The 24,010-nt window shown below is 45.8% G+C and overlaps 1 protein-coding gene across 3 annotated transcripts in view; it reads left to right on the forward strand.

Moving 5' to 3' along the window:
* The window catches only part of LOC115339806 (mitogen-activated protein kinase kinase kinase 3-like), an 83,240-nt gene that overhangs the window by 34,575 nt on the left and 24,655 nt on the right, over window positions 1-24,010 (forward strand). For 2 of the 3 annotated variants that reach the window (XM_030010298.2, XM_030010300.2), the window contains exons 3-7: window positions 3,889-3,998; window positions 13,755-13,798; window positions 14,832-14,931; window positions 21,566-21,679; window positions 23,216-23,327. In XM_030010298.2, the coding sequence (XP_029866158.1) occupies window positions 3,889-3,998; window positions 13,755-13,798; window positions 14,832-14,931; window positions 21,566-21,679; window positions 23,216-23,327 (480 nt within the window). The remainder of the gene's footprint in view (window positions 1-3,888; window positions 3,999-13,754; window positions 13,799-14,831; window positions 14,932-21,565; window positions 21,680-23,215; window positions 23,328-24,010) is intronic. The other variant, XM_030010299.2, reaches the window with a different exon arrangement.

A 24,010-nucleotide genomic window follows, 5' to 3' on the forward strand; every position in this document is an offset into this window, starting at 1 on the left:
TAATTAGGATGGGCAAGAGGCTTAGTCTGGAAAGCATCAGTCCCTGTGCAAAGCTGTCATGGAGAGGACTGGGAAGTGTTGGTTTTGCAACCGATGATGCAAATTGTGCTTCTGCTCTGAAGTTGCTTCAGAGCATGGTGTGGGGTTTTTTTTTTCGCTTTGTGTTGAACAGTTGAGACTTTGGTCATAGTCCCTCTGAAATGGCAGTTCCCTTGGACTAAAAATGCACTGTTAAAAGTAGTTTAAAAGCTACTTAAGCACATAGAAATACATTACTTCAAGGAAATTACATATTTCTGCTTGTGCTTAAGTCATGTTCTTTCATGCTCTAGCAGCAGAAAACAACCTTTCCTGCTCATATAGGAAGAAGTTTTCTTACCTTATTTTGTAGCAGTGATGGCATGGATGTGTATTTTGGTTTTTTGACAAGTAACACTCATGTTTCATAATAAAAATTATCAAATGCTCTTCAGAATGCTGTTTGGCATCAGCTTTTTAGTAGATGGAAGAACAAAGATGCTGAGTTAACAGCCTAAATACAAGAAATATCTTCTCTTTCCTCCCTTTTTTTTTTTCCTTCTAGTACCTGATTCAGGACAGCTGCAGCCCAGTTTTACAAGACTGATTCTAGGCTGATTAAGTTGATGGTTGGATATTTCTGAAAATGGGCTAAATTTAAGCAGTTACTGAAAGTGAGTGCATGCTTCTCGTTTTGCTGTCTTGGGAGAGATGCAAAAGGACGCTTCTGGCAGAGATGTGTAGCCTGACTTTCTGAGGAAATGTGACTTTCATAATCATGCAGGTGGGGGTTGCAGTACCAGGAATTTTTAAACCTGTATTTGATGAACTCAGAGGACCACATTGCAAAAAGTTTTGACAAAATTGATGGGTAGGTGGAGGAGGAAGACTCTGTTACTGCTTTGAGGGCAATGTAATATAAACCCAATCTTTCCTGGACATTGGAAACCCCTCGGTGTTTAAGGAGATGACGGAAGTCCATGGGAAATTGGCCTTCCTTGCTTTGTCAATCAGTACACAGCTTGCCACAAGTTGGTTTGAGTACCCTGACTTGGTGACCTGCATAAGCCCCATGTGGTAGGATAGGCAGCAAGGACATCCAGGTTTTCTGTACACCCTGCAGAGGTGATTTCCAATCACAGTCTCTCTGCATTTTGCAGGGTTGCTCACTTCCACCTTCCTTCTAGTGATATTACATTGCAATCTCTTGTGACTACTGTGCATATGAGTGACAAAGTAACGTACCCCATAGGAATAACACTGAAGCAGTGACGCTGAATACTCACTCGTCTCTAGTGGTAATAGTGATAGGATCCACTTCAGCTCAAAGATCTGTCTTTTTTTTTAATGTATTCAGTGATGCCATGTGCTCAGCAGACATCCTGGCAAAAGCATGGTTCATGCTATTGCTCTCAGCTGCATGGTTAATCCTCACGGGCACCCATGGGAGGTGGTGGGAGCTCTCTGGGATGTGGTCTGTGGGGCGCTTGGGCCAGTTTTTGGGGGGCTGCCAGGTCTTTCTCTTGGGAGGAATGGAGGGAGCAGCTTACAGTCACTCCAGAAAACTTTGAAGTTACTCTGTCACTGTTTGTTGGTATATTATTTTTTTATTATTATTACTACTGACCTCCAGCAAACCCTGCTGTCCCTCCTTGGGACAGGCAGTGCTGAATCTTAAAAGTTCTGGAATATCCTTGCAGGGCACCAGTGTGGTAACCAGAGATGCATCTCTTAGCAGATGCTGCCAGGCATGTCCAGGGTGGTTTGGAGGTGGGAGAGCGGTGGTGAATGTGGTGGTTTTGCTAGCAAAAGGCCAGCTCTGCCACTGCCTGTTGAAGCCCTGTTTCCCCGTGTCATTATGGACTGTGTTTTGTGTCAGTGAGTTCAGGAAACTTTTGTTGTCTCTCGGGTTGGAAAAAAAGAAAGGGGTGAGGGATATTTTAGAGATTATAGCTTTGGTGGAAAATTCCTGGAGGGCGGTGTGTGTGTTTTTTGTTTTTGTGTTTGTTTTTTTTTTTTTAACTTGACCCTCCCCTCCTTTCCCTTCCCCTCCACAAAAAAGTGTTTTTTTCTTCTTTTTTGTGCTGTTTTTTTTCCTACTACAAAATCTGTCTGGAAAACTATGCTTGTCCCCAGAGGTCCCTTTTAACAACAAAAAAAAAAACCCAAACAAAAAACCCAACCCAGACCCCAAACTGTGGGAACATTCTTGTTGGCATTTATTTGTGTTTGGTTTGTTGTTTTGGTTTTGTGTTTGGTTTTTGTTTTTTTTTTTTCCCCCGAATTAGAACTGAAAGTTACCTTTTTCTTGAGTGTTTTCTTGCACCATTTCAGGTTATGCTCCCTGCCACCCCTCTGGAAAAACATACCTGTGTTTTTCATGGGTAGGGGAATGTGGAAGAGAAGACAAATTGCACTTGAATGTACTTTGATATGAATTTTATTATTTTATTAATTATATATTTAATATTGATATGTAGATATATATTTATATTATATTTTAAATATTTATATGCACACGCATTGCCTACAGGAAAATGTAGGTATTTTCCTAAGGCCTGATGTAGGCATTAGAGCTCATTTCTGAGCTCTAAAATAAAAGTGACACTGGATTTTAAACATTTTCCCCCATTTTTCCCCTTATTTCTTTAATGAGATGGCTCTGGGTGCACAGCATGGATGAGAATTTTTTTTCTCACATCTTTTGTTTTTTTTCACAGCTTCAGTCCTGATACAACCCAGCAGGAGGAGTGGGAAAAGATGAGATGATGTTGTATCTTGAGTATGAGGATCCAGGACATATACCTCCCTGGGGAAAGAACCTCAGTATTTGGGTCCAATCCTGGATGATTTAATGTAGTTTTTGTTATCTTTCATGTCTTTGCGGACTTGGAGTTAAATCTCCAGGCTGGCTTGGCGTAGGGGTGGCTCTATCCCTGGAGACACTCAGTTTTACACAAAATGTGGTAGCTGTATTTGTATTTTTACAGTAATAGCTGCATGTGCCTGATACCTGCCTGTCTTGATTGTATCATCATGAGCATGGAGCATGCAGCGGGGTCTCACACCCTTCTAATGAGTGTGCCGTGCCCTACGTCTTGATAGGGTTTTTAGTGCTTGTGGTTGGTATTTTGCAATGTAATAGTTTATAGCTGCTTTAAGAGACCACAACCATAGATGTAAAATTGTTGAAAAGGAGGAGATTGGTTTCAGATTGAATGGGTCCTTCGAAGTTTTCTAGTTACTGCAGAAATTGGAAATACCACGTGGACTCTCAGTGTGTCTCTCTCTTCTAGCCAGCATAGTTGAGTTTGTTAGCTCTTCTAATGAGTTTTTTGCCCTCTCCTGTGGTTTCTCACTGGCTCTAGTTTTGAAAATCAGTTGTGGTTCTTGAGCATCTTTAAATGAAGAGGGTGGAAATGAGGAGATGAACAACTGTGTTGTACTCCATCACCTGCTGTGTGAGCTTTCTGGGTCCTGAAGGGTTTCTGTCCTGTAGAGTACCACCTTATACCTCGAAACTGGATCCAGCCCCCTGGACAGTGCATCTGGCCTATGGGTCTCTCTCCAAAGGACCCCATGGGCAGCAGACATGGGCTGTGAGCTGGAGAAGTGGTCACCCACAGTCAGCTACTGGCTTTTCTGAGGATCTGTCTCACCTGTGATGAAGAAAGCTGTATTTCCAAGACACGATGGGCTGGGAGGGACTGTGGTGTAGTTTTTGAATGCCTCTCTTAATAGGAAGGCTAGACACTGTGTCTTTTGACCCATTTGGGTTGAAAGATTGTATTTGCAATGCTGTATTTTTACTCTGCAGTTCCAGGGGTGAGGTTGCCTTCCACACTTCAGTTGTCTCTCCTTCTTTTGCAGATGAAGAAGAAGCTCTGAACTCTATTATGAAGGATTTGGCAGCGTTGGGCAAATGTGGGGGGCTGCTGGACAACAACAGGAATAAAAACAGCGTCCACTCCAGCAAACAGGTAAGGCATTGCTTGAGTCCACCCTAAACTCCAGTAGACCAAAGAGGTGGGCATGGTGCTTACTATGCTGGGAGAACAGAGTTTAAATGTTAGAACTGAAGTTAGCAAGTGCTGCAGGAGCTCAACATGTCAGAAATAACATAATTTTACCGAGGCATAAAATTTAGGACCCCTTTCTGAAGAGCTGTAAAGAAGCTACAGGCATTCCCTCTATCACAGAGGAACAATGGAGGAGCAGAGAACAGTGATACTCCAAATGTAGCATATAGCAATAGAGCCTGAAACTGGTGTTAAATCTCAAATCCCACCCCAAAGCACTTCTTTCTCTTGCTTAGCACTGAAAGTAGTAGAACTTGTTACAGGCTATGCAGCTTTAAGATTTGGATTAGTCAAATGTTTTCTGTTGACAGCGTTGATGAAATACAGTATTTATCATGTGCACATTTTACTTCAGATATTTGAAAGACAGACTGCTAAATTTGAGCTGTAGACACTCAGGTTCTTTTGGGAGGAATAATGTCATTCTTATATAAAGTGTTTGAATATTAATTACTGGTGTTTATGCTCCTAAAACCAAACATTTTGGCGCTGTTGCACATTCAGAGTTGATTTGGTGAGCAAAAATGTTGTCCCTTGAGCAATGTCAGAAATTATTCGCTGACATTGATATAATAGCTAAAGTGGATTTAATAGCTTGTTTGTGTATGGAACAAATATTACGTGAACACAAAAGCTGTGAAGAAAGAATTCAGTTGTCAGAAAAGGAAGAAAAAAAGAAGGGGAAAAATAATTAAGAGGACTGGGAAGCTGCTGGAGAAGCATACGAGCAAATCCACTTGGAATTCTAGTGCTATGGATTAGAATAAGCTTGCAATCAACTGTGCAGTTGCTGAATGCCTAGCAAGGAAGAAAACAAATTGTCATTTACTGTCGTCACGCATATTGTAATGGCACTTGTGCTACTAACAAAGAACTCTGGATGCAGAGGGGAAAGATCCTTTCCCGAATCCCTCTAGACTTCCTAGACACATGCAGACGAAAACACCTGCGCACGTAGCATGTCTGTTTTAAAAGTGTGTCCTGGCGGTAGCAGCTGTCCAAGTTGAATCACTGGATTTGTGTTCAGCTCATGCTGAAATAAGTCCAAGATGTTTACAAAACTGACCGGAGAAATTCAGAGCTGGCTCTCCGCAGCTGCAGGCAAAGCAGACAATCCAGCGCAGCTTTGGATGGCTCTGAGAGTAGCATTTTCTGCAAGTTGATGGGTGGGGACCATACCAAGCCATCTTGGGTTGCTTTCAGGATAGCAAAGCTTTTTAGACTTCTCTTAAATAACATACTTGTTTTCTCACAATGGGGGAAAATCCCTGCTGTCATTTTTGAAAACTGTCGCTGTAAATGCAGCAGATGATACACAGTTAACCAGATAATTAGTCAAAAATAAGGAAAATAATAGTTTTCGTTGGCTGAATTGTTATCTACAAAACTTTCATAAAGTTGACGTCTTGCAATCAAATTCGTATCCACCGCCCATCCACTCTGTATCTTCATTTATAAGTCACCAATAGAGTTACATTGTGCTCTGATATCAGCGTTAGAATTGTTGGCTGCCACTTGCGTTTAATTTTATTATATTAGGAATCAAACTTTCCTTCCCAGTTACAGCATTGATGCTTGGAAAAACGTTGCCTTCTTTATGAATTTTCTTTTTATCCATAAGCAGACCAGCCGTAGCTGCGTGCTCGTTGTTACTTAGAGCTTTCTGATGGAGGAGATGCAAATAGTCAGCATCCTGCTCTCCTCGCACATCCGGGGTTGAGGATTCAGACCAACAGGCCCCAGGAGATGAAGGGCGTTGGAGTATGTTGAATTGTTGCTTCACTAAATTGGACTAGCTGGAACAAGTCTGGCTTGCGGGAGGATGGGAGTCTAGTCTGCGAGGTGGGGAGTGGCCAAAGTAGGTGGAATTAGTGGGGACTTGGTTCACGTTTGCAGCTCAGAAACTTTTAATTGACTTGTTTGGGTCACTTTTACTTTTTTTCCTTGTTTTTTAGCACAGAAATTGATGGGGGGGGGGGGGGGGAAGATTGTTTTGGAAATGCTGTTGTCATGCCTGTGATTTGTTGTTCCTTTGGTACTTGGTGTTCCCCTTTTTTTTTTTTTCCTTTCTTTTTTATTTTTTTCTGTGATCACGTTGGCTGGTTGGAGTGAAGGATGCACTGCGCAGTCTTCCATCTTGGAGAGGGGGAGTGAGGCATGGGACATTTAGATGCTAAATTTTCCTCTCAGGAATCTTATTGTAGGTGTCTCTTATGAGGCCCTGCAGCAACATGCTCACATTGAAAAATTTGGGTCTGGACGTTCAGTTGTCGGATTAAAAAAAAAAAAAATAAAAAAAAAAATCTCTTTTTCTGTGGAAAAATGCTTTTTTGAGGCATGGGAATCCTTCAGTCAATGTTCCAAATTTCCACTGAAAAACACTTTAAATAAGAATGTGTTGACTAACTAATCTGTCCCTTTGTGGCTTGCAGCAGTTTTTTGGTCCACAGAGGAACACAACCAAAGTGTTATCTCACCCCTGTCTCCTGGAGGGGTTCCTTTGTTCTCTCTTGACAGAAGTTGAAATTTGGAGCCTGCCAGATAGTGTTCCTGGTAGGCCTGGGCCACACAAGAAAGTAGTCTGTGGCGGTATGTGCTACACAATATTTTTTCCCAAAATATCGACAGTTTTGCTTCAGATCATCTTATGAAATTAACATCCTTTGGCAAATTGTGTAAAAATCTTTCTTTTTTTAGTTTTCTTTCCTTACAAATGAGTTGAGGAATAAGGCTGAGTTTCTGGATGTCTAACGCCTCATGGCAGAACAAGCTGGAAATGAGAATAGCAGTATCTGATGCACGGTGCAGATGAGTTTCCTCCCTTAGATTGTCCAGGCAGCTGGCAGCAGATGTGATGGCTGAGCTTGAATCTCCTGAGTGTCCTGGTCAGGTGCGTCAGCCACTACGTGATGCTGCCTTTCTGCCTTGTGAGAAAACAGGGTAGAGGGATAGAGATGGACACCCTTTTCCTTCTGCATGTGAGTCACAATCTAAAAGGGAGCCATTCTTTGGGAGCAGAGGGATCATCCTGACGTTATTCCTAGTGCATCCTCTGCACTATTATTCCTCCATTATTCCTTTTATCACTCCATTATTCCTCGTGCATCCTCTGGCATGGCTGGAAGGAGTCCTTTCAGGCAGTCTCCTGGACTGAACAGACAAAGGAATTTGTTTATAGCAGTGACTCTGAAGAGGGGAAGGAGGAGACAGCAGAATAAAGATCTGCACTGTGATCACTAAGGAAAAAGATGAGTGGAAGGGATAAGAAGGGAAACCACAAAGAATTAGAAATCGCAAACAAAAGCGTGGAGGAGAAAGGAGCAATTATATTAACATTTATTTCGCATCTGTCTATTTATGTGCAAATCCATTTATTTACATAAATAGCACTTGGCAACTCGCAGCATGAAGTTGGTTGTCAGTGCTGCATTTCGGTCTAATGACAAGGCATTGGTGTGGGCCTCTATCACAGCTGATGACAGCTAGCAATTCCTCTGGCACATTAATTTTGATTGCAAGTTCCCCCATGGCAATGAAGTCCAATACTTGCAAGGAACGTTTTCCCATGCACAACAAATGTCAGACTGACCTAAAAGTTGTTCTTCTAGTAAATTACCTCCGGATTCTCTTTTCTTTGGCAAGTTCGATGCAGGACAAGGCTTGCTCATAACTAGAATAAAATACAGCTCATGTTCTAGGGCTCTCTGTTTGTAGGTCTTCAAGCAGCCTAAAAGGAGTTTGGCTTTATCACATCTGTTTTACCGTTGGGGAATATGATGAGGGTCCATAAATATCACCTTGAAGATGGGAGTCTTTATGAGGAGATCTGCAGGGATTGCCCCACCTGGGGAGCAGAAGCAAGGGACCAAGAGGGGAGCAGCACCGGTTGGGAAAGGCTTGGCTGGAGATGGCAAAGGCAGTGGAGTCACAAGGATTTGGGGAAGAGGCTTTCCCTTGTCTGTGTGTGGAGCTGACTTGGGTGCTAAGAGAGTAATACCAAGGAGAGATCCAGCTGGAAAAAAAGCTATTCCCTGCCAGGTAGGTGGTTTTGGATAAACATTTTGAAGCCTGTGATTTCTGCTGCTGTATAAACCAAAAATATCTGTAACAGGGAGCAATGACCCTCTAGACATCATCTTTCCACTTGCCTCTGAGCTGCTCACGTGCTGGGCTTGCTTTTTCGGAGGAAAAGAGCTGTAAGGATCCAGGGGGACCAGGATATCTTGTAGCTTCCACCCACCGAGAGGAGAAGGGGGCAATCCCAGACAAACCCCTTTCTGTCTGGTTGCTGAATAACCCGAAGTGCGTGGGGGTTCTGTGCAGATAATTCCTAATGATGCGGATTAGTCATCTCCTATTGCGGTTTAGGGACGTGGTCCAACTGTCTGGCTTGTAACGAACGTCCCGTTGCTAAAAGCAGGGGCGAGCACAGGATTAATGCAAACAACGTGCACATCGGGGAGGTGCAGAAGTCCCCTCAGCCTGGCCCTGTGGTGCTGATTTCTCTTGGCCGAAGCCAGAAGTTGAGGAGAAATCCCACCGCTTTGTGGCTTTGTACAAAGGAGTAACTAGAGCACTAATGCTTGAACGCTGCACAGCTCAGCGGGGTTTTCTCATTGTTTCCTAATCCAACAAGTAGAAAATAAGAGAAGTGAATATAATCCCTCTGCTTACCCTCCAGCATGCAGAAATGGGTCTCCTTCATTGCCCTTATTTTACCCAGGGGGGAAACTGAGGCAAAGTAAGCGTCCAAGGTCTCGTGGGTGGGTAAGAGCAAAGCTGAAATGAGCCCCTCCTGGTGCAGCGCTGAAGGGATGGGGGGGCCCCTTGTGATGATTTTTCCTGCCTTTCTTGACCTCAGAAGGGTTAATGCTGGAGTTGGAGGCTTTGTCCCAGGTGGTTTGTGAGGCAACCATGGATTTGGATGGAAGGAGTGATCCAAAGGCCCTGTCTCTGTGGTGTCTCAGCATGGGCAAAGCTGTCCTCTGGTTAGGTTTGACAAAAGCAGCTTTAAAAGCTAGCCACAGAGGTGGAGTCCGACCAGAACGCTGTTTCTGACGGCGGCTGAATTTGGGAGGAGGAGAGGATGTGATGGGGGTAGTCCTTGAACTGGGATTTTACAGGGTGGCAGCTTTAGGTGCTTCGGCTCTCAGTGCCCTGCTAGCGCACGGGCAGACGTGGAGGTGCAGGGACGTCTCCTCTGCTGGGTCCCTGCCTGCAGTCGGTGGCATTGAGGCGATGCAGCGAGGACATCCCTGTGGCGTCGGACACCCTTCTCCGCAGGCATGGCATCGCTCAGCGTGGACCCGTACCCTGATCTGATCGACCCTCTGGGTGTTCAGCACCTTCTGTTCCTCCGAAGCTGCTTCCATTTTAGGCCTAACCGCATGTTTTCTTGCTCTCCGTGTGTGCTTTTTATTACAAACAGCAGTCAGCTCTTCAGGGATCTCTGTATAAGATCATGATTCACCTCGTTTGGAAACACTTTTTCCATTTTTTTCCAACATTTTGCTTAATCTAAACCAGCGCGCGGGGCTGCTTGCTCCAGCTCTGGGGGCCGAGCTTGGCCGAGCCTGCCGGGGTGCGTGGTCCCCAGCCGAGCAGGCAGAAGCGGTTGCCCCCTTCCCCCCGCCTCAGTTCCCATCAGCGCTTCCTCTGAAGCTCGGCAGTTGTGGTCTTTTTCGTGAAATTAGAAGTTTTGAGGAAGGAGCTAAAAATACCTCAAGGAAAGCCTGGAAAGATGGTGATGGGTTTGTGGCCACGACGGTGGCTTTGCTTTTTCCTTTCCGAGGCGGATGGCAAGAAAGAGTAAAATACTATTTGTTAGTGGGGCTGGAGGAAATGCCGGTACAAGTATCTCGGAGGAGAAATTATTCCAGAAACGAAGGGAATTACTGTGGTATTTCCTGTCAGGGTTGTCGCTTATTTTGTTTGTGTCGCAGCAGGGCCTACAGGCGCCAGCCGAGACGTGGGCTGCTCTGTGCCCCATGTCGTACGGAAATGCACATGAAGAGGGAAAGTTGCTCAGTACATACAACCCGGGAGATCAAACATTTAAATTTTATGCTTGGCTCTGCCACTCTGCTTCATAGAATGAATCACAGAATGGTTTGGGTTGGAAGGACCTTTAAAGATCATCTAGTTCCAACCCCCCTGCCATGGGCAGGGAAATCTTCCACTAGACCAGGTTGCTCAACACTCCATCCAACCTGGCCTTGAACATGTCCAGTGATGGGCCATCCACAGCTTCTCTGGGCAACCTGTTCCAGTGTCTTACCAACCTCATAAATTTTTTTTTTTCCTTATAGTCAATGTAAATCTAGCCTCTTGCAGTTTAAAACTGTTGCCCCCAGGCTGGGCTTTTCCTTCATACCCTTAGGAAAAGCACCTCACACCTCAGTTTCCCCTGCTTGCTCCTGTTACCTGCCTCAGCTTTCATAGCATTCCATGAAACTGTCAATGAAATCCTCTGGTAGAGCTCAGTGTTGAAGGCTGGTGCCTTGTGGCATGGCCTTACCCGTCTCCTCCACCATATTTAACACATGCCCTTCTTGGATGTCTCAGCTTGTTCTCCTACAGCAACTAATGACCTCTTGATTGGAGGGAGAACAAGGCTACCATTAACCTCAGTTGACATCTGATGGCAGGGAGGGTAAATAGCATGACTTGGATTGTGCAAGGAGTCGCCGCTGTTGTCTTCATTCCTCACAAAATTGCAGAAGTGAGTAGGACCTGGCAGCTTCCACAGCCTGCCCTCAAGCACTTTTACATTGTGTTGAGGTCCTTACAGAGAAGATGCTGATCCTGCCTTCCCCTCAATCGTGCATTTGAGACGCTGGGTGCAGACTTGCATGAGATTTTGCTCCAGCGCTTGGCAGTGCCCCAGACTCCCTGTGTAATCTCAAACCGGTTGCTCCAAACCAGATTTCCATGGGTGTAAAAAATCATAGCCTGCTCCAGCATTTAGGAAGTGCTTTGCATCCCCCTGGGGCTTCCTAGTGCTTTGGGCACTGCCCACTTCTTTTTTTTTTTTTTTTTTAAAGGAAAAAAGTATTTATTGCTGATAGCAGTGATGAATTCAGCTTTACTGTGGGTCAAAACATGAACAAGCCAAGGGAAGACTGAAAAATAAAACTGTAAGCAACTTCTCAGACTATAGATAAATATATATTCATCCCTCTTCCAAATGCTTGTAAGCTTAAGGTCTTGGTTTCTTTGAGGAAGGTGAGAGGTTAATGTGTTTTATATCAGAAAAAAAAAAAAATCTAATTAACAAATGAAGTCGGTTTTCATTTCCCTATTGCAGCCGGTGTGTTTATTGCTCTACTCAGAAGCAGAACGGAGCAGTGTGGGGCAGCTGGCTTACTTCTGTTGGCTTCCGGCCACAGCACATCAACCCTGTTGTTGATGTAGAAGAAAAGGATGCAGGAGGGTCGTGGCTCATTTTTTTTCCTTTTCTTCTCTCTCTCTGGAGCTTTATATGAGTGTTTTGACATTTTTCCAGCCACAAGCTGTTTTTCAAAACTTATTTGTCTGCGAAATTTGTGTTGCTCAGCATAAACAGGCATTGTGTGCTATGTCCCAGCTCAGTGCAGCATTTGGGTCTGCACTGAAAGTGAAACCTGTGTTTTGAAAGGTTTCCTGCAGCGAGGCTGGAGCTGCGTGAGCTTTTCCCCTTACACGTCCTGCTCCTTTGTAAGGAGAAACCTCGAAAGTTCTTTTCCCTGACTTTTTCCCTTACTTTAGAGAAGGGCTTTGTGGAGCTACATGCAGTGAACCCACATCAGCTGATTTACTGCCAGCATCCAGGAGGGGTGAATCAGCCAGGCCCTGTTCAGAGAGGCACATGCAAATAAAAATTGGCATAAAAGAGCCCATATGTTTTTTTTTTCCTTTTCCAACAGAGATAATCCAAGGTGGCAATCCCACCTGTATTTGCCTGTCTCTCTAGAATGATTTCAACCTTCAACACTGGGTTGGTTATGGGCATCTCTTCTCCTTTTGAATTTTGGACTGTTTTAGAGTTAGTTTGGTTTTTTTACGAGTTGGGCCTGTTCTACAAGTGAACCTGGAGTTTGTCCAAAAGTTGTGGGTCTGGAGAACTGGCTGTAGACACTGAGGTGATGTAAGTGCCTGCTTAGCACAGGCCTGTAACACTGCTGGAGTGCCCCATTTGGTGACTGTCCTGGCACTGGTTCTTCCCAGCCTTTCTGGAAACACAGAAAATGCCACAAGTAGAACTGAAAAGGATGCGTTTTGGATGATCCAACATGCTTACCCTGAATCTGCTGGGTTTTTTGTTTTGTTTTTTTTTTTCAAGCTTTTCAACCGTATTGCCTCCAGCCTTGACTTCCTGAAGTTCGGTGGGTGTTTGCAGAACTCAAGGAGTTGTCAGTTTAAAAATAAACCTGAGGACACCCGTCCAGCTCATTTTCCTCATCAGAGACAAAGCTGTTTCACTGTGGCTCTGCTTTCCCTCTGAGAGGATGGAAAGTGTGCCTTCACGCATTGGCAATCCAGGGTGAGAGATAAGGCCCTTGCTCAGGAAGGGCTGTCACCCACCCATTCGGGGATTATCCCTGTGAGATGCAGGCAGCACAGGACTGAGTCCTCCCTCGTGTTACACCTCGGAGGGAGGTGGCAAGCACTTTTTTCTCCATGGGAAGAAAACTACTGTTTGAGGAGGCTTGTGTGCACTAGCGGGGGCAGAGCCCTGGTTAACTGGGGTGACTAAACCTGGTCTGAGAAGTAAAGAGGGTTTTGATCTGCCTTGGAGACCATTGGAAAGTCCTGGCGTGAGCCAAGGGGTGCTAGAGGGGTGCTTGGCTCAGGCTCGGTCTGAGAAGCTGAATGAATGAAAAGGCTCCTTGTGGTCTCAATTGCTGCTAAATATGCACAAATAGAGGATGGGAGAAGTGGCTTTTACTAGTCCCTGCACAGTTGTATGCCCAGTCTGCCTGTGACACTGTTGGCTCTTCTTTGGGGAAATTTAATGATTTCTCTTGAGGTGAGCAACAAGTGAGTTCAGGGTGGGCATTTACTGTGTATAGTGTAGTGATGCCTGATATACTTTGCATTTTGTAGGTCCTAACAAAATAACAGCCAGCCCCACCACCACACCAGCACTGTTGGCTTTTAAAATCCAAGACTGTCTCTCCACTTCCATTATAGGATGCTTGCTTTTACTTCTTATTTCTTTGCCCCAAATATTCCTGTGTTCTCTATTAAACATCCTCTGAGCTTTGCTTTTGGGTTTCCAACAGAAAAGTACTGGGGTAAATCCATGGGGAATGCTGAAGACGGACAGACATCAGACACTTAACATGTTTGCCTCTTTGATAATAGTGCCTTGTTCCCAACTGAATTCAGAGCATTTGCAATTTTCCACTTTTATTAATGCATTTTATTAAAACTAACAGTTATACAGATGAATCAGTGTCCTCTTGTCAAAAAATAAGGTCTTCTGTAAACAAGCACATTTATCAGCAATGTGGAGTTTCCTCAAAGTCCACGAGTCCAGCAGGTAGCTTGGCCCTAAATAGACCAGATGCCCACTGGAGTTAGGGGAGTATCCCTGAGAGCTCCCATCAGCTTTGGATCTGTGAGTCAATCTGGGATGCAGTTTAGGACCTAACCATTTTCTGCTTTTTCTTTCAGCAGCGAAATGTCAGGATCAAGTTTGAATATGAAGGAGAAAAAAGGTATGTACCCAACCCACTCCCCCACTTGTACAGGGGCAAATTACCTTTTTTACCCAACATTGTTCTACTGACTTCAACCAGCTGCAGATGAGCTCACAGCAGGTTTTGTTCCCCTAAAATCAACTACAGTTTTATATGCAAGAGCCTTGCCTTGTCATCCCATTTGCCACAAGTACCTCCTGGGATTTGCACACAGGCAAAGTGGTTCGAAGCTGGAAGTCATTAAGTGCTTCTTACCAGGGATATAGGGTGCATGCTTGGATCCTTTTCTCTTTTTAATTCTTGAGCCCTGCTGAACCACAGCTGAGCTGCAACTCTACAGAAATGCATCCTTTGATTAGCAGCCTATGACACTTACTTAAGATAACCAGATTGTGGGCATGGGTCCCATAAAAATAGAGCTGGGAGTTAAAGCTTGCCCGCCCTTCCCTGCTTGACATTTTCGTGGAAGGTGTCACTGAGCTTGGTGCTCAGTGACTGTGGCAGGGCAGGACACAGGGCTGGAAACTCACAGGCTGATGGTCCAAGTTGCATGTTAAAGCCAAAGAAAGTTTAAGTCATGTTATCGTAGGGCTGGACTGTACCTGCTGATATGTACCTGTAGAGCTGCTGCATGTGATGGTGCAAGAGAGTCACAGGATGCCAAAACGCATCATTCTCTCTTAGATCCCTCTGCTCTACTCAGAGCCACTTGCTGAAAGTGGAGATGATAAATCACTGACCAGTGCCTCATCCTGTGTCTTCTCCAGTGAAGGGCTGCTGGACTTTCTTCTTTTCCACCCGTACTTCACAGCAGGGGGAGGAGCAGAGGGGCTGCACTAGGATTTTTGGTAGATGTTCTTGCAGGGTAGGTCAAGTCCCCTCTTGGGCATAGCAGACGAGCAGCATTTCTATGAGTGTAAAAGCAAGGAACAAGCTTTATGCTTTGTCATGGAGGAATACGGGTCCTTTCTTCTGAATTGTCAGTCTAACCCCAAATTCCAGTATGCTTCTACTAAATTGAGACTATTGTTGTATTTGTTTGTGTATACAGGATTATCCAGTTTCCAAGACCAGTCAAATTCAAAGAAGTGGTGCAGAAGGTCACGGATGCTTTTGGACAGACGATGGACTTAGTCTGTGTGAACAATGAGGTACTCTTCTCCTTTCTGCTAAGGGGGGGTTTTAGGGTGCCTGGTGCCCACTTCAGGATTGAGCAGTGGTTTGTTCTTAAGGCCCTAATTTAGTGGTGTACATGGATGTAAAAAAAATCTTAATTTGTGCCTCCCAGCTAGCGAATGTGCAAGAGCTGTGGTCTGGACATAGCTCAGTTGGATTCTCAGACTCTAAGCCAGGCTTTTCCCTTCTCAAAACTATTTCAATTAAGGCCTATTAAATGGTGACACAGGAACATTGTCTATCCCCCAGAAGAACAAATCCCCCTAACTCAAACAGGGGGAGGAATCAAGTAACTGAGATGATGGAGACATTGTCAGTTCAGCCGCGCAGTCAGCAGCAGTAGATGTTTTCCCATTAACACCCTTGAGGCGATAGGGCCAACTTTCAGACTGTGTCTGGCTGGTGAGAGCACACACAAGGCAGAGAGGAGAACAGCCAAGACCAAATGGCTTTCCTGAGAGCCACATGAAGTGTCTGTAGGCTACTGCATGTTTGGTTTGGATATGAAGCCTTCCCATCTTGGGGGCAGTTGCAGGAGCATGAAGTCCAGAGCATGAGGGACAGTGCTGCTAACACAGCGTACTTTTATCTAGCACCGACTTTGTTTCACCCCCAAACCCCAGAACCATGTGCATGTTCTTGTGGTTAGGTCTGCAGTGAAATGTGCATCACTGAAGGTTCCTCTAGCAAGTTCTGTGGCCACATACAATCAGCCAAAAAACCCTCCCTCTGTGATCCTTGCGTTTCAAGGCTTGAAGACCTTTCTTCTCCAGCCTTCTTCATAACATAGGCCACTGTGTTTTTCCAACTTTTTCTTTGAGCCCAGCACTGTGTCTGAAAGGAGGGTACTGATAAGGGCCTTTACCTATGTCCTGGTTTCAGCTGAGATAGAATTAATTCTCTCCCCCATCCCACTGAGTGGGGGGGCAGTGAACGAGCAGCTTCGTGGTGCTTAGTTGCCAGCTGGGGTTAAACCACGACAACCTAGAAGGGGGCAATCCTTGGCATCTGTTTTGGCATGCTGAGTGTTTTCTTGTGAGGCATCTTGCCGTGAGTGGGGCAGGCATCTGGAGCCACTGGACTCTCAAGGTGGTTTTGGCTTTGGGAAGGAGGAGAGGGTCAGATGACAAATAGGTGGACTTTTAAAGACAAATTCTTTTGGATCTGTCCTGACAGCTTGCTTGTTAAAGTATTAATTGCAAGTGACTAAGAGCCTTTCATTAAGGTATGAATGGAGACAGAGGTCATGATGAGAGCTGTCTCTTTTTTTTTTTTTTCCTTTTTTTTTTTCTTTTTTTCTCCCTTCTGTTTCTATGGAGATTTGATCCACAAAAAACTTGCTATTCTTTTATAATAGGGACCTTGTGATACCAAAGTGTCCACTGGGTTTTGGCTTTGAATGCAGTCAGGTTTCTAATCTTGGGCATTCTCTGACAACCCTCCTGGGAAAAGCCTGCCATTGAATTCTCCAGGAATGACTCATTTCATTCCAGGTTTCTTTCCACTGGAAGAGGAATTTTTTCCAACGGCAGCAAACAGAAGCTTAAATAATGCATTTGATCCCATGTTAGAGACTGTCTTCCTGGGCATGTGCACAGAACATAGCAGGACCATGAACAGGCATTTGGGAACTCCTGACTTCTTATGGTTGAGGATGACTTTCAGTATTTTGTTTTTCTATACATAAAAATTCCTCCTTGTGAGAACCCGTATCTTTGCACAGAGGTCTGAGCAGTAGTAATTCAGGATTGTTATTGTGGAAACACTATAAACAGACAAAAGTGACCTTCGGGGAGATAGCCTACACGTCCACATGGTGACACGCCAGCATCTGGCTCCTAGTGCGCTCTGGGTCAGGTTTTCGTTTCATGACTGCACATCTCAGAGGTAGCCTGACCCCAGACTCGTTACAATTAAATGTTTCACCCTTTCTTCATGCTCAAAGGGAACTGTGCAGTAATCCTTTGTTGCCATCAGATGTTTCTCCTGCAGTAGCACCTTGTAGACCAAAATTACACTGAGGTCAACAGGCCCCTACAAAAGCTCACTAAATGGCAGTCCCTGTCCCGGTGAAGCAGGAGTCCTGAAGCCAGGATCAGCAAGATGAGCATGCCAGCTGGGTGGAGCAGGGGCACGCATGAATCACATCCTGGTGGGACCATGGAATCAGCGGGCTTGGGCTGGTATAGATAAGAGCGGGGCCTGGCCGTGGGTGTACCGCATGGGGCATGTCTGCATGTACTAGGCTGGGCTCACCTTTCTGATGAGTGGGACAGCAAAATCTGGCCTGGCCATGGACAGCATGGCGTGGTGTTTTTCAGACAGTCGGCTGTGTTATGGTTTGAAAGACTGGCTTATGCGGCAAATGCTCTGTCTGAATTTGATCTGTATGCGCTGCTAAACAGCTGCTCCAGGTCTAAGTGTTACCTTGTCGTTCCATCTGCGTGACCAACTTGTGATGTGACCTCAGGCAGAACACTGAACCTCGGTGTGCCACCAGTTTCCTTCTAACCTCCCCTTGCTTGTCTCCTCTGAGGCTGTCCCTCAGCATCATTTCAGAAGGTTAGGGAGAGTTAAAGCCTAGGGAAGTGGTAGAAGCACCATTACAGGGGGAGGAGATAAAAGCATATTTAATAAACATTTGTCGAGAATTGTTGATGCCAGTTGGTCCTGCATTGGGCAGGAAGATGAACTAATTGACCTCTCGGATTTTTCCCCAACCCTGTTTCCTACTATTCTTTGGCTTTCTGCAGTGTCTTACAGAGTGAGTTCTAGCAATATTGTTGTAGTCGGTGAATACGCACCCTTTGCACTCACTTTCTTAGACTGCACTGGATTGAATACCAAGTCCCATACTAAAACATTAGGCTCCAGGGGAGTATACTATTTAAAAGCAAGAAGAAAGTCTAATAAGCTCTATTTAGTGAAACTTTTGTGTAGGTAAACTTTGCTGTTTGTCACGGCTGCTCCGTCTGTAGACAGAATAAACCTGTTTACTGGAAGTGCACCCTGGCCATTACTTCCATGGTTCTGCATGAGTATATTTAGTTTCGTGCCTAGTAGATATCTGTTCCTGATATCCATATGTGCCACAGTCTGGAAGCCAAATGGAGCAAAACCTACTTGCCAGATGTGGGTAATAGGTAAAGCCAAGCTAAATACTGGCTCCAGTCCCTTTTACAGGAGGGCAATTTCTGCCTGATGTTTTTGGCTCCTCTGAAGCAGGCATGCAAACATGTTAATGTTGTGATACTGGAGTGAGATGGAGTGACCTGCAGAACATTCTGTTCAAAGCAGCAGCTGAGGGATTGCTCTGAATGCTGGTGAGGAGCTCAGTAAAGGGATGGGTGAGCAGTGGGACTATACTTACAGTTCAAAGTCAAATTCTGCTTGGTGGTGAACCACGAGGGAGCAGCTCTCCACCATTCTCATTTCTGTTTGGGTGAGTGTAGGAGAGAAGGCTTGTCTGCTTGATGCACGTGTGGAGTCCTTGTGAACTTCAAGAGGGTGAAACAGTGCACCAAGAGAATATCTCTTCAGCTCTACTGCTTAAGGAAACAGACTGTCTGAGAACAGCTGCACAGCATTTGGGAGACATATTCAATACCATCTTTGATATCTGCTGTGGACATGGGTGATTCATTCAGATCCCAAAGTTTAACCATGAACTGTGGTCTAACCATTTACTCCATGAACCTACTGAGAGCCCTGAATAGTTGATATCTACCTTGTGAGTACTTTCCTTTCATTCATGTCCAAGCCCTGTTCCAGACTGGGAATCTGTTTCCAGCCTTGCTTGTGAGGCCCAGCCCAGCCAAGACTGGTGTTGGTGTTCTCTGTAACCCCCCCAGCTGGTTAGGTCCCTTGCTTGGGAGGTAAGGGACATGTTCCTGAACTTTTCCCCATCTGGTTTGGTTGAGAACTCTCAAGTCCCTGCAGCCTGTAGGATATCCTGGGGCAAGGCTTTCTCAAGAGTTCCTCTTGGAATCTTTTTCCTACACACAAATAACTAAATAGTTTTCAGACAAAGGGTGCACAGCCTGATCATCCCTCTTCCTGGGTGAACGTGCTAAATGCTTTGCTCTATAGTCTCTTTTTCTGTCTTGTAGAAATTTCTCAACCATGTTTGCATACCTTACACCAGCAAAGCACTCCTAGCTCAACCTGGAGTTCATTGCTTAAATATCATTTGAGAACTGGCCTTGTCTTTCCTCAGCAATCACCACTGCTTCCAGCAATTACACCTGGCAGCTTCCTTTTCTCACCTGTTAATCCCATTTCTGGGTATCTAACTCTCCCATGCAAGCTATAGAGGTCCTGGGTATCTAGTTTGGGACTGTGAACTCTACAGAATAGCAGGTTGCATTAAACTTAGCTATTGCAGTGCCCCTTTGCAGACCTGGATTTTAGTATCTCGAAGCTGGGTGCCTAAGTTAGTTATAAGCTCAGGACCACCTGCTATCCACAGCTGCGGGAGCTTGGCTTTCTTGGTGGGATGTTTTGGGCCCCCTACTGCAAGAAGGACATCGAAATGCTGGAGCGTGTCCAAAGAAGAGCAACAAAGCTAGCGAAGATTCTAGAGAACATGTCTTATGAGGGAACTGGGGTTGTTTAGCCTGGAGAAGAGGAGGCTGAGGGGAGACCTTATCGCTCTCTACAACTACCTGAAAGGAGGTTGTAGCAAGGTGGGGGTCGGTCTCTTCTCCCAAGTAACAAGTGATGGAACTAGAGGAAATGGCCTCAAGTTGCGCCAGGGGAGGTTTAGATTGGATATTAGGAAAAACTTCTTCACCAAAAGGGTTGTCAAGCACTGGAACAGGCTGCCCAGGGAAGTGGTTGTGTCACCATCCCTGGAGATGTTCAAAAAATGTGTAGATGTGGCTCTTAAGGACGTGGTTTAGTGGTGGACTTGGCAGTGCTAGGTTAATGGCTGGACTCGATGATATTAGTCTTTTCCAACCTAAAAGATTCTATGATTCTATGACAGTGATGTTAAGCCTGATATTTATCATATGAAATAGGTGGCCCGCATATGGCTCGGTTCCCTGTCTGCAAAATGGGGAAGAAAGATAACCTTCCTATCACACAGGAGAAGAGAAATTCAATCCAAACCTTGAGGTGCTCACACTGTAGAAACGGCCGCCATGCGGACATCTAAGATGGAGCTTGGCGGGCTCAGGCTGTGATCCTTGGGTGGAGGAGGTGACTGTAGCAGTTTCCTGAGGTGAAACCTCATCTCTGTTGGCCAGGGCCCACAGTTTTCCATTGACCTGGTCATCCCCAAAGTCCTAGCCTCAGTGCACACAGCCTGAGGTGTATTTGCCTGTGGGCCAACAGCCAAACCCTTGGCAACACCCTGGGATCAAAAAGGTAGACACAGGCGGCTTTTGAGTGTAGTCTTCTGTGGCGGTTGATCTGAGGTGCGTTTGCTGTGGCTGGTGGCATGAACCCTGATCGCTCAGAGGGCTGAGCTGCCTTTCAGGAGTTCTGGGCAGCTGTAGCTCCCAGTAAGACCAGTGAGAGCCTTCTGGGAGCTGTGGCTGCTCGGTCCCTTTGGTAGGTGGAACTGCTGTGTACTTTGGCACAGGCATGAGTATAACGTGCTGTGTTGGCTGGAGTCAGTGCCAATGCCCGAGGCAACCTACAGAGGCTAAGGCCTGGTTTTTGTGAGATTAGGCAGAATGGCCCTGAATGAGGGGCAAAAACTTGTGTTTTTAATCTTAGCCTAGGGCAACAGAAGGCCACGGAGCCACTCTGAAGTGCAGCTGTGTTGGGCGTTGGAAGCTTTGCAGGCTGTCTGCAGGACGTGGTACACCACACAGCAATGTCAGGAGGGTCAAATTCCAGCTGGAGATACGAGGGCAATAGTCTGCCACTTACCAGGAAAATATTAGGACCTTTAGCTGCCTGATAGACACAGCACTGTGTAGCGCTCTGTTCTATTTAGCTTATAAAGAGCAGAGGATAATTTTCCCTGCTGGGGGTCAAAGAAGTGGTTCTTGGAGGGAGAGCAATGTACACCTTTCACATCAAAAGGGAAGAGACTCTTATTTGTGAGATGTTCCCTGATTTCACCTGATGCCCAAACACTAGGGAGACTGTGTCAGTGTGCAGGAACACAGGTTGCAGCAGTAGGGAAGGCCACTGAGGATCTACCAGAGTAAATCCTTGGGTGCAGCTCATTGCTTTCTTGTAGCACCATTGCATGACTGCCTTCCCAGGAAGAATGTGTGGGGCTGTTTTGGGGCTGCATTGCCTGCAAACTCCAAGATCAGAGCAGCCCCAGAATAGCAGACAGCAAGCCTAAGGTTTTGTCTCAGCCCTCTCCTCTTCCCACTAGCTGAATTGGTGATGTGACCTTTAAGCTCTCTCCTTGCAGATGTTTTTTTGTTGTGATTTTTTGTGTCTGTTCCTTGGTAGATGAGAACTTGGAAGAAAATGTTAGAGTTCGGCAAGCTGGAGGGCATGGGGGCTCTGTTTTCCATCCGCCTTCTTGGGTTCCTCCCTCATCCCCCGATTCCCAAGCAGCTCACTGCAAGGATCTGGCTTCCTCTGTTTACCCAAAAGTGTGACACTGCCGTGCTCCGGTGTTTGTTCAATCCCTTCCAGCTCCTGATCGCGCTGAAATCCCAGGAAGATTTGGACAAAGCGATGGAACAGTTGGAGCTGAGCCCTTCCCTGAAGAGCCTGCGGATCCTTGTGAGCGCTCCAAAGAAAGCGAATGTGAGTCCTTCACCTTCTCTGCTCTTTTGTGTCTGGACCGAGATGCCTTGTTATTGTGTTGGGGAGTGGAAACGAGTCTCTTGACGGTGCAGAGCAGAGGGCAAGCTAGTCATGAGGGCGGTCAGCCCTGCTCTGGCTCAGCTGCTCACAAATCTTCCTGTGGTGGCAGCACAGAGACTGAGCTCAGTTCCCTCTAGCTGCTCCTGCATCCTGTGAAGGGTTAAATACCATACTGATCCTCAAACAAGGTTAAACCCCAAGAGAACCCCTTGTGCTTTCTGCCTAGGGATGGTGTCACCGTTCCTCTGTAGCCTCTCCTCCATATACAAGGTGATGCCCTGGCCCTTGCCATGCTGGGTGGCAGCATGGGGACTGTTCCCTCCATGTGGTGCTGCAGTACTAAAGGCCAGGAAGAGCAAACTGGAGAATCCTTCAGTCTCATGCAGGACTGTCTTTTTTTCCATATTTATGTATTTGTTTTTCCCGAGCTCAGTGGTTTTGCAGTTAAGCCTGTTAGCTTGACCTTGCCTGCACAGAGTGTCTTGCCAAAGCACATGTCGTGCTGCCCCAAGCATAGGCTGTAAAGCAAGGGATTTGCAGATGTTGCAACTCTGTTTCTTCCTTATATTTCCTAGAAGTACCAGCAAGACTGAGAGTCTTGAAACTCACAGCGCTTGTGCTCATGAGCATGTTGGTGCTCACAGCTCCTGGAACTTTGCTCCTTTTGAGAGGCTCTCAGAAAGTGCAGGGATCAGAGTCCCAGGGGAAACCGAGCCATCAGTTGGGGTTTCCTCAATCCTGGGCAGAAATGGGGCAACCTGCCCTAGCAGCTGTGGGAACATAGCAGTATTGCAAGTCAGCTACTAAGAGCAGGGAAGCCAGGTAGACTCATGCATACCTTTGAGAGTGGATCCATCCCTTCCTGAAGCATGTAGCCATGCTCCTGCACATCAGAACATACGGTTCCAAGGTCATACATAAAATTGTCACAAAATCACAGCGCACTGTAGTGTGTTATTTTGGTAAGACTCAGTCACTACCATTTAAGTTACCAGCTGGATATGCATTTCTTTGCTTTCCCCCTTATATGTCTTCCCCAGCAGAGCCTGGTCCTCCACTCTCTGTTTGTCTGCTCTGTCACAGAGGAACCTCTGCAGTGCCTAGGCTGCCACTGAAGTCTAGGGAGCATGGAAGAGAGGCTCTGATTTTGGGATTGCAAACTTAGGTTCAGGCCAGGGATCAGTATCTGTATCTATCTGGAAATAATGCAGTGCAGAAACAGTCTTTTATGTCAAATATCTGTATTTACCATTATCAACTGGACCTTATTAGAGTATTTCAGTAACAGATGTGAATTGTTTGTGAACGATTTTTGGATCACTCTAGATTATGTGCATAATTTTGTTTGTTGTTGTTTTGGTTTTTTTTTAATAGTTCTTGGGTAATATGGTAATGGGGAGCCAAATACAGGGTTTCACATGGCATGTCCACAAGGGCTCTGACTGAGTCTGATCATTCCCTTTGTCTGATTACCAGCTACTCCAGCCAAACAACAGTAAACAGCACGAAATGAGGATCTCCAGATCCATGGGTGATATCATGGGATCCCTGTACAAAGACTCCGAGAGGACGCGGAAGTATTCAACAGGTCAGTGAAATGCAATGCTTTGTGGGGCGTTTTGTGCTATTACAAGCTGCCCACCATCCCCTTTCTCTTTTCTGTCACAACCCTGTAGTTGCTACAGTCTGGGCGGCCACCCTGATGTCTCCCACCAGTAACTCAGTGCAGTTGCTGCTTATCCTCAGCCCGAGGAAGAGACTCTGCAAGCTGCACAGGTCGGATGAGGTTGTGCTGAGCAGAGACACGCTGGGCATGAAAGCTAAGAAGAACAGGGGATCTGACGTGTAATTTGAGGGGGGAAATGCACTGATAAAAATCTCCAGTGAATTCAATGCTACTGAGCTTTATCAAAGTGAAGAATGAGGATCTACAAAAAGCCAAGGCTTTTTGAGACCTTGACATACTTGTTCCTTTAACCACCTGCTGTTCTCTCGGTGTCTCTTCCCCTTTCCCAGTTAGCAGAATAATGTAGCTGAATGGGCTTGGGTTCCTTAGCTCCTGAGCTGGGACCAGCTTCACCACATGAGGACCAAATATGTGTCTCCGTGCCACCAATCTGTTCTTGCTGGTGAAATGAAGTCTGTGGTAGCTGCTTTTGTGGTTTCTCAGGAGAATGGATGTGCACAGTGTTTTGCAGTGGTCACATGTCAGATGAAGGGGAGCATCCCTTTCCTTCAGAGGTGCTGGGAGTAGATACCTGCAGCCTCTGA

Source organism: Aquila chrysaetos, chromosome 3 (assembly GCF_900496995.4).
Source record: "Aquila chrysaetos chrysaetos chromosome 3, bAquChr1.4, whole genome shotgun sequence".
Classification (NCBI taxonomy): domain Eukaryota; kingdom Metazoa; phylum Chordata; class Aves; order Accipitriformes; family Accipitridae; genus Aquila; species Aquila chrysaetos.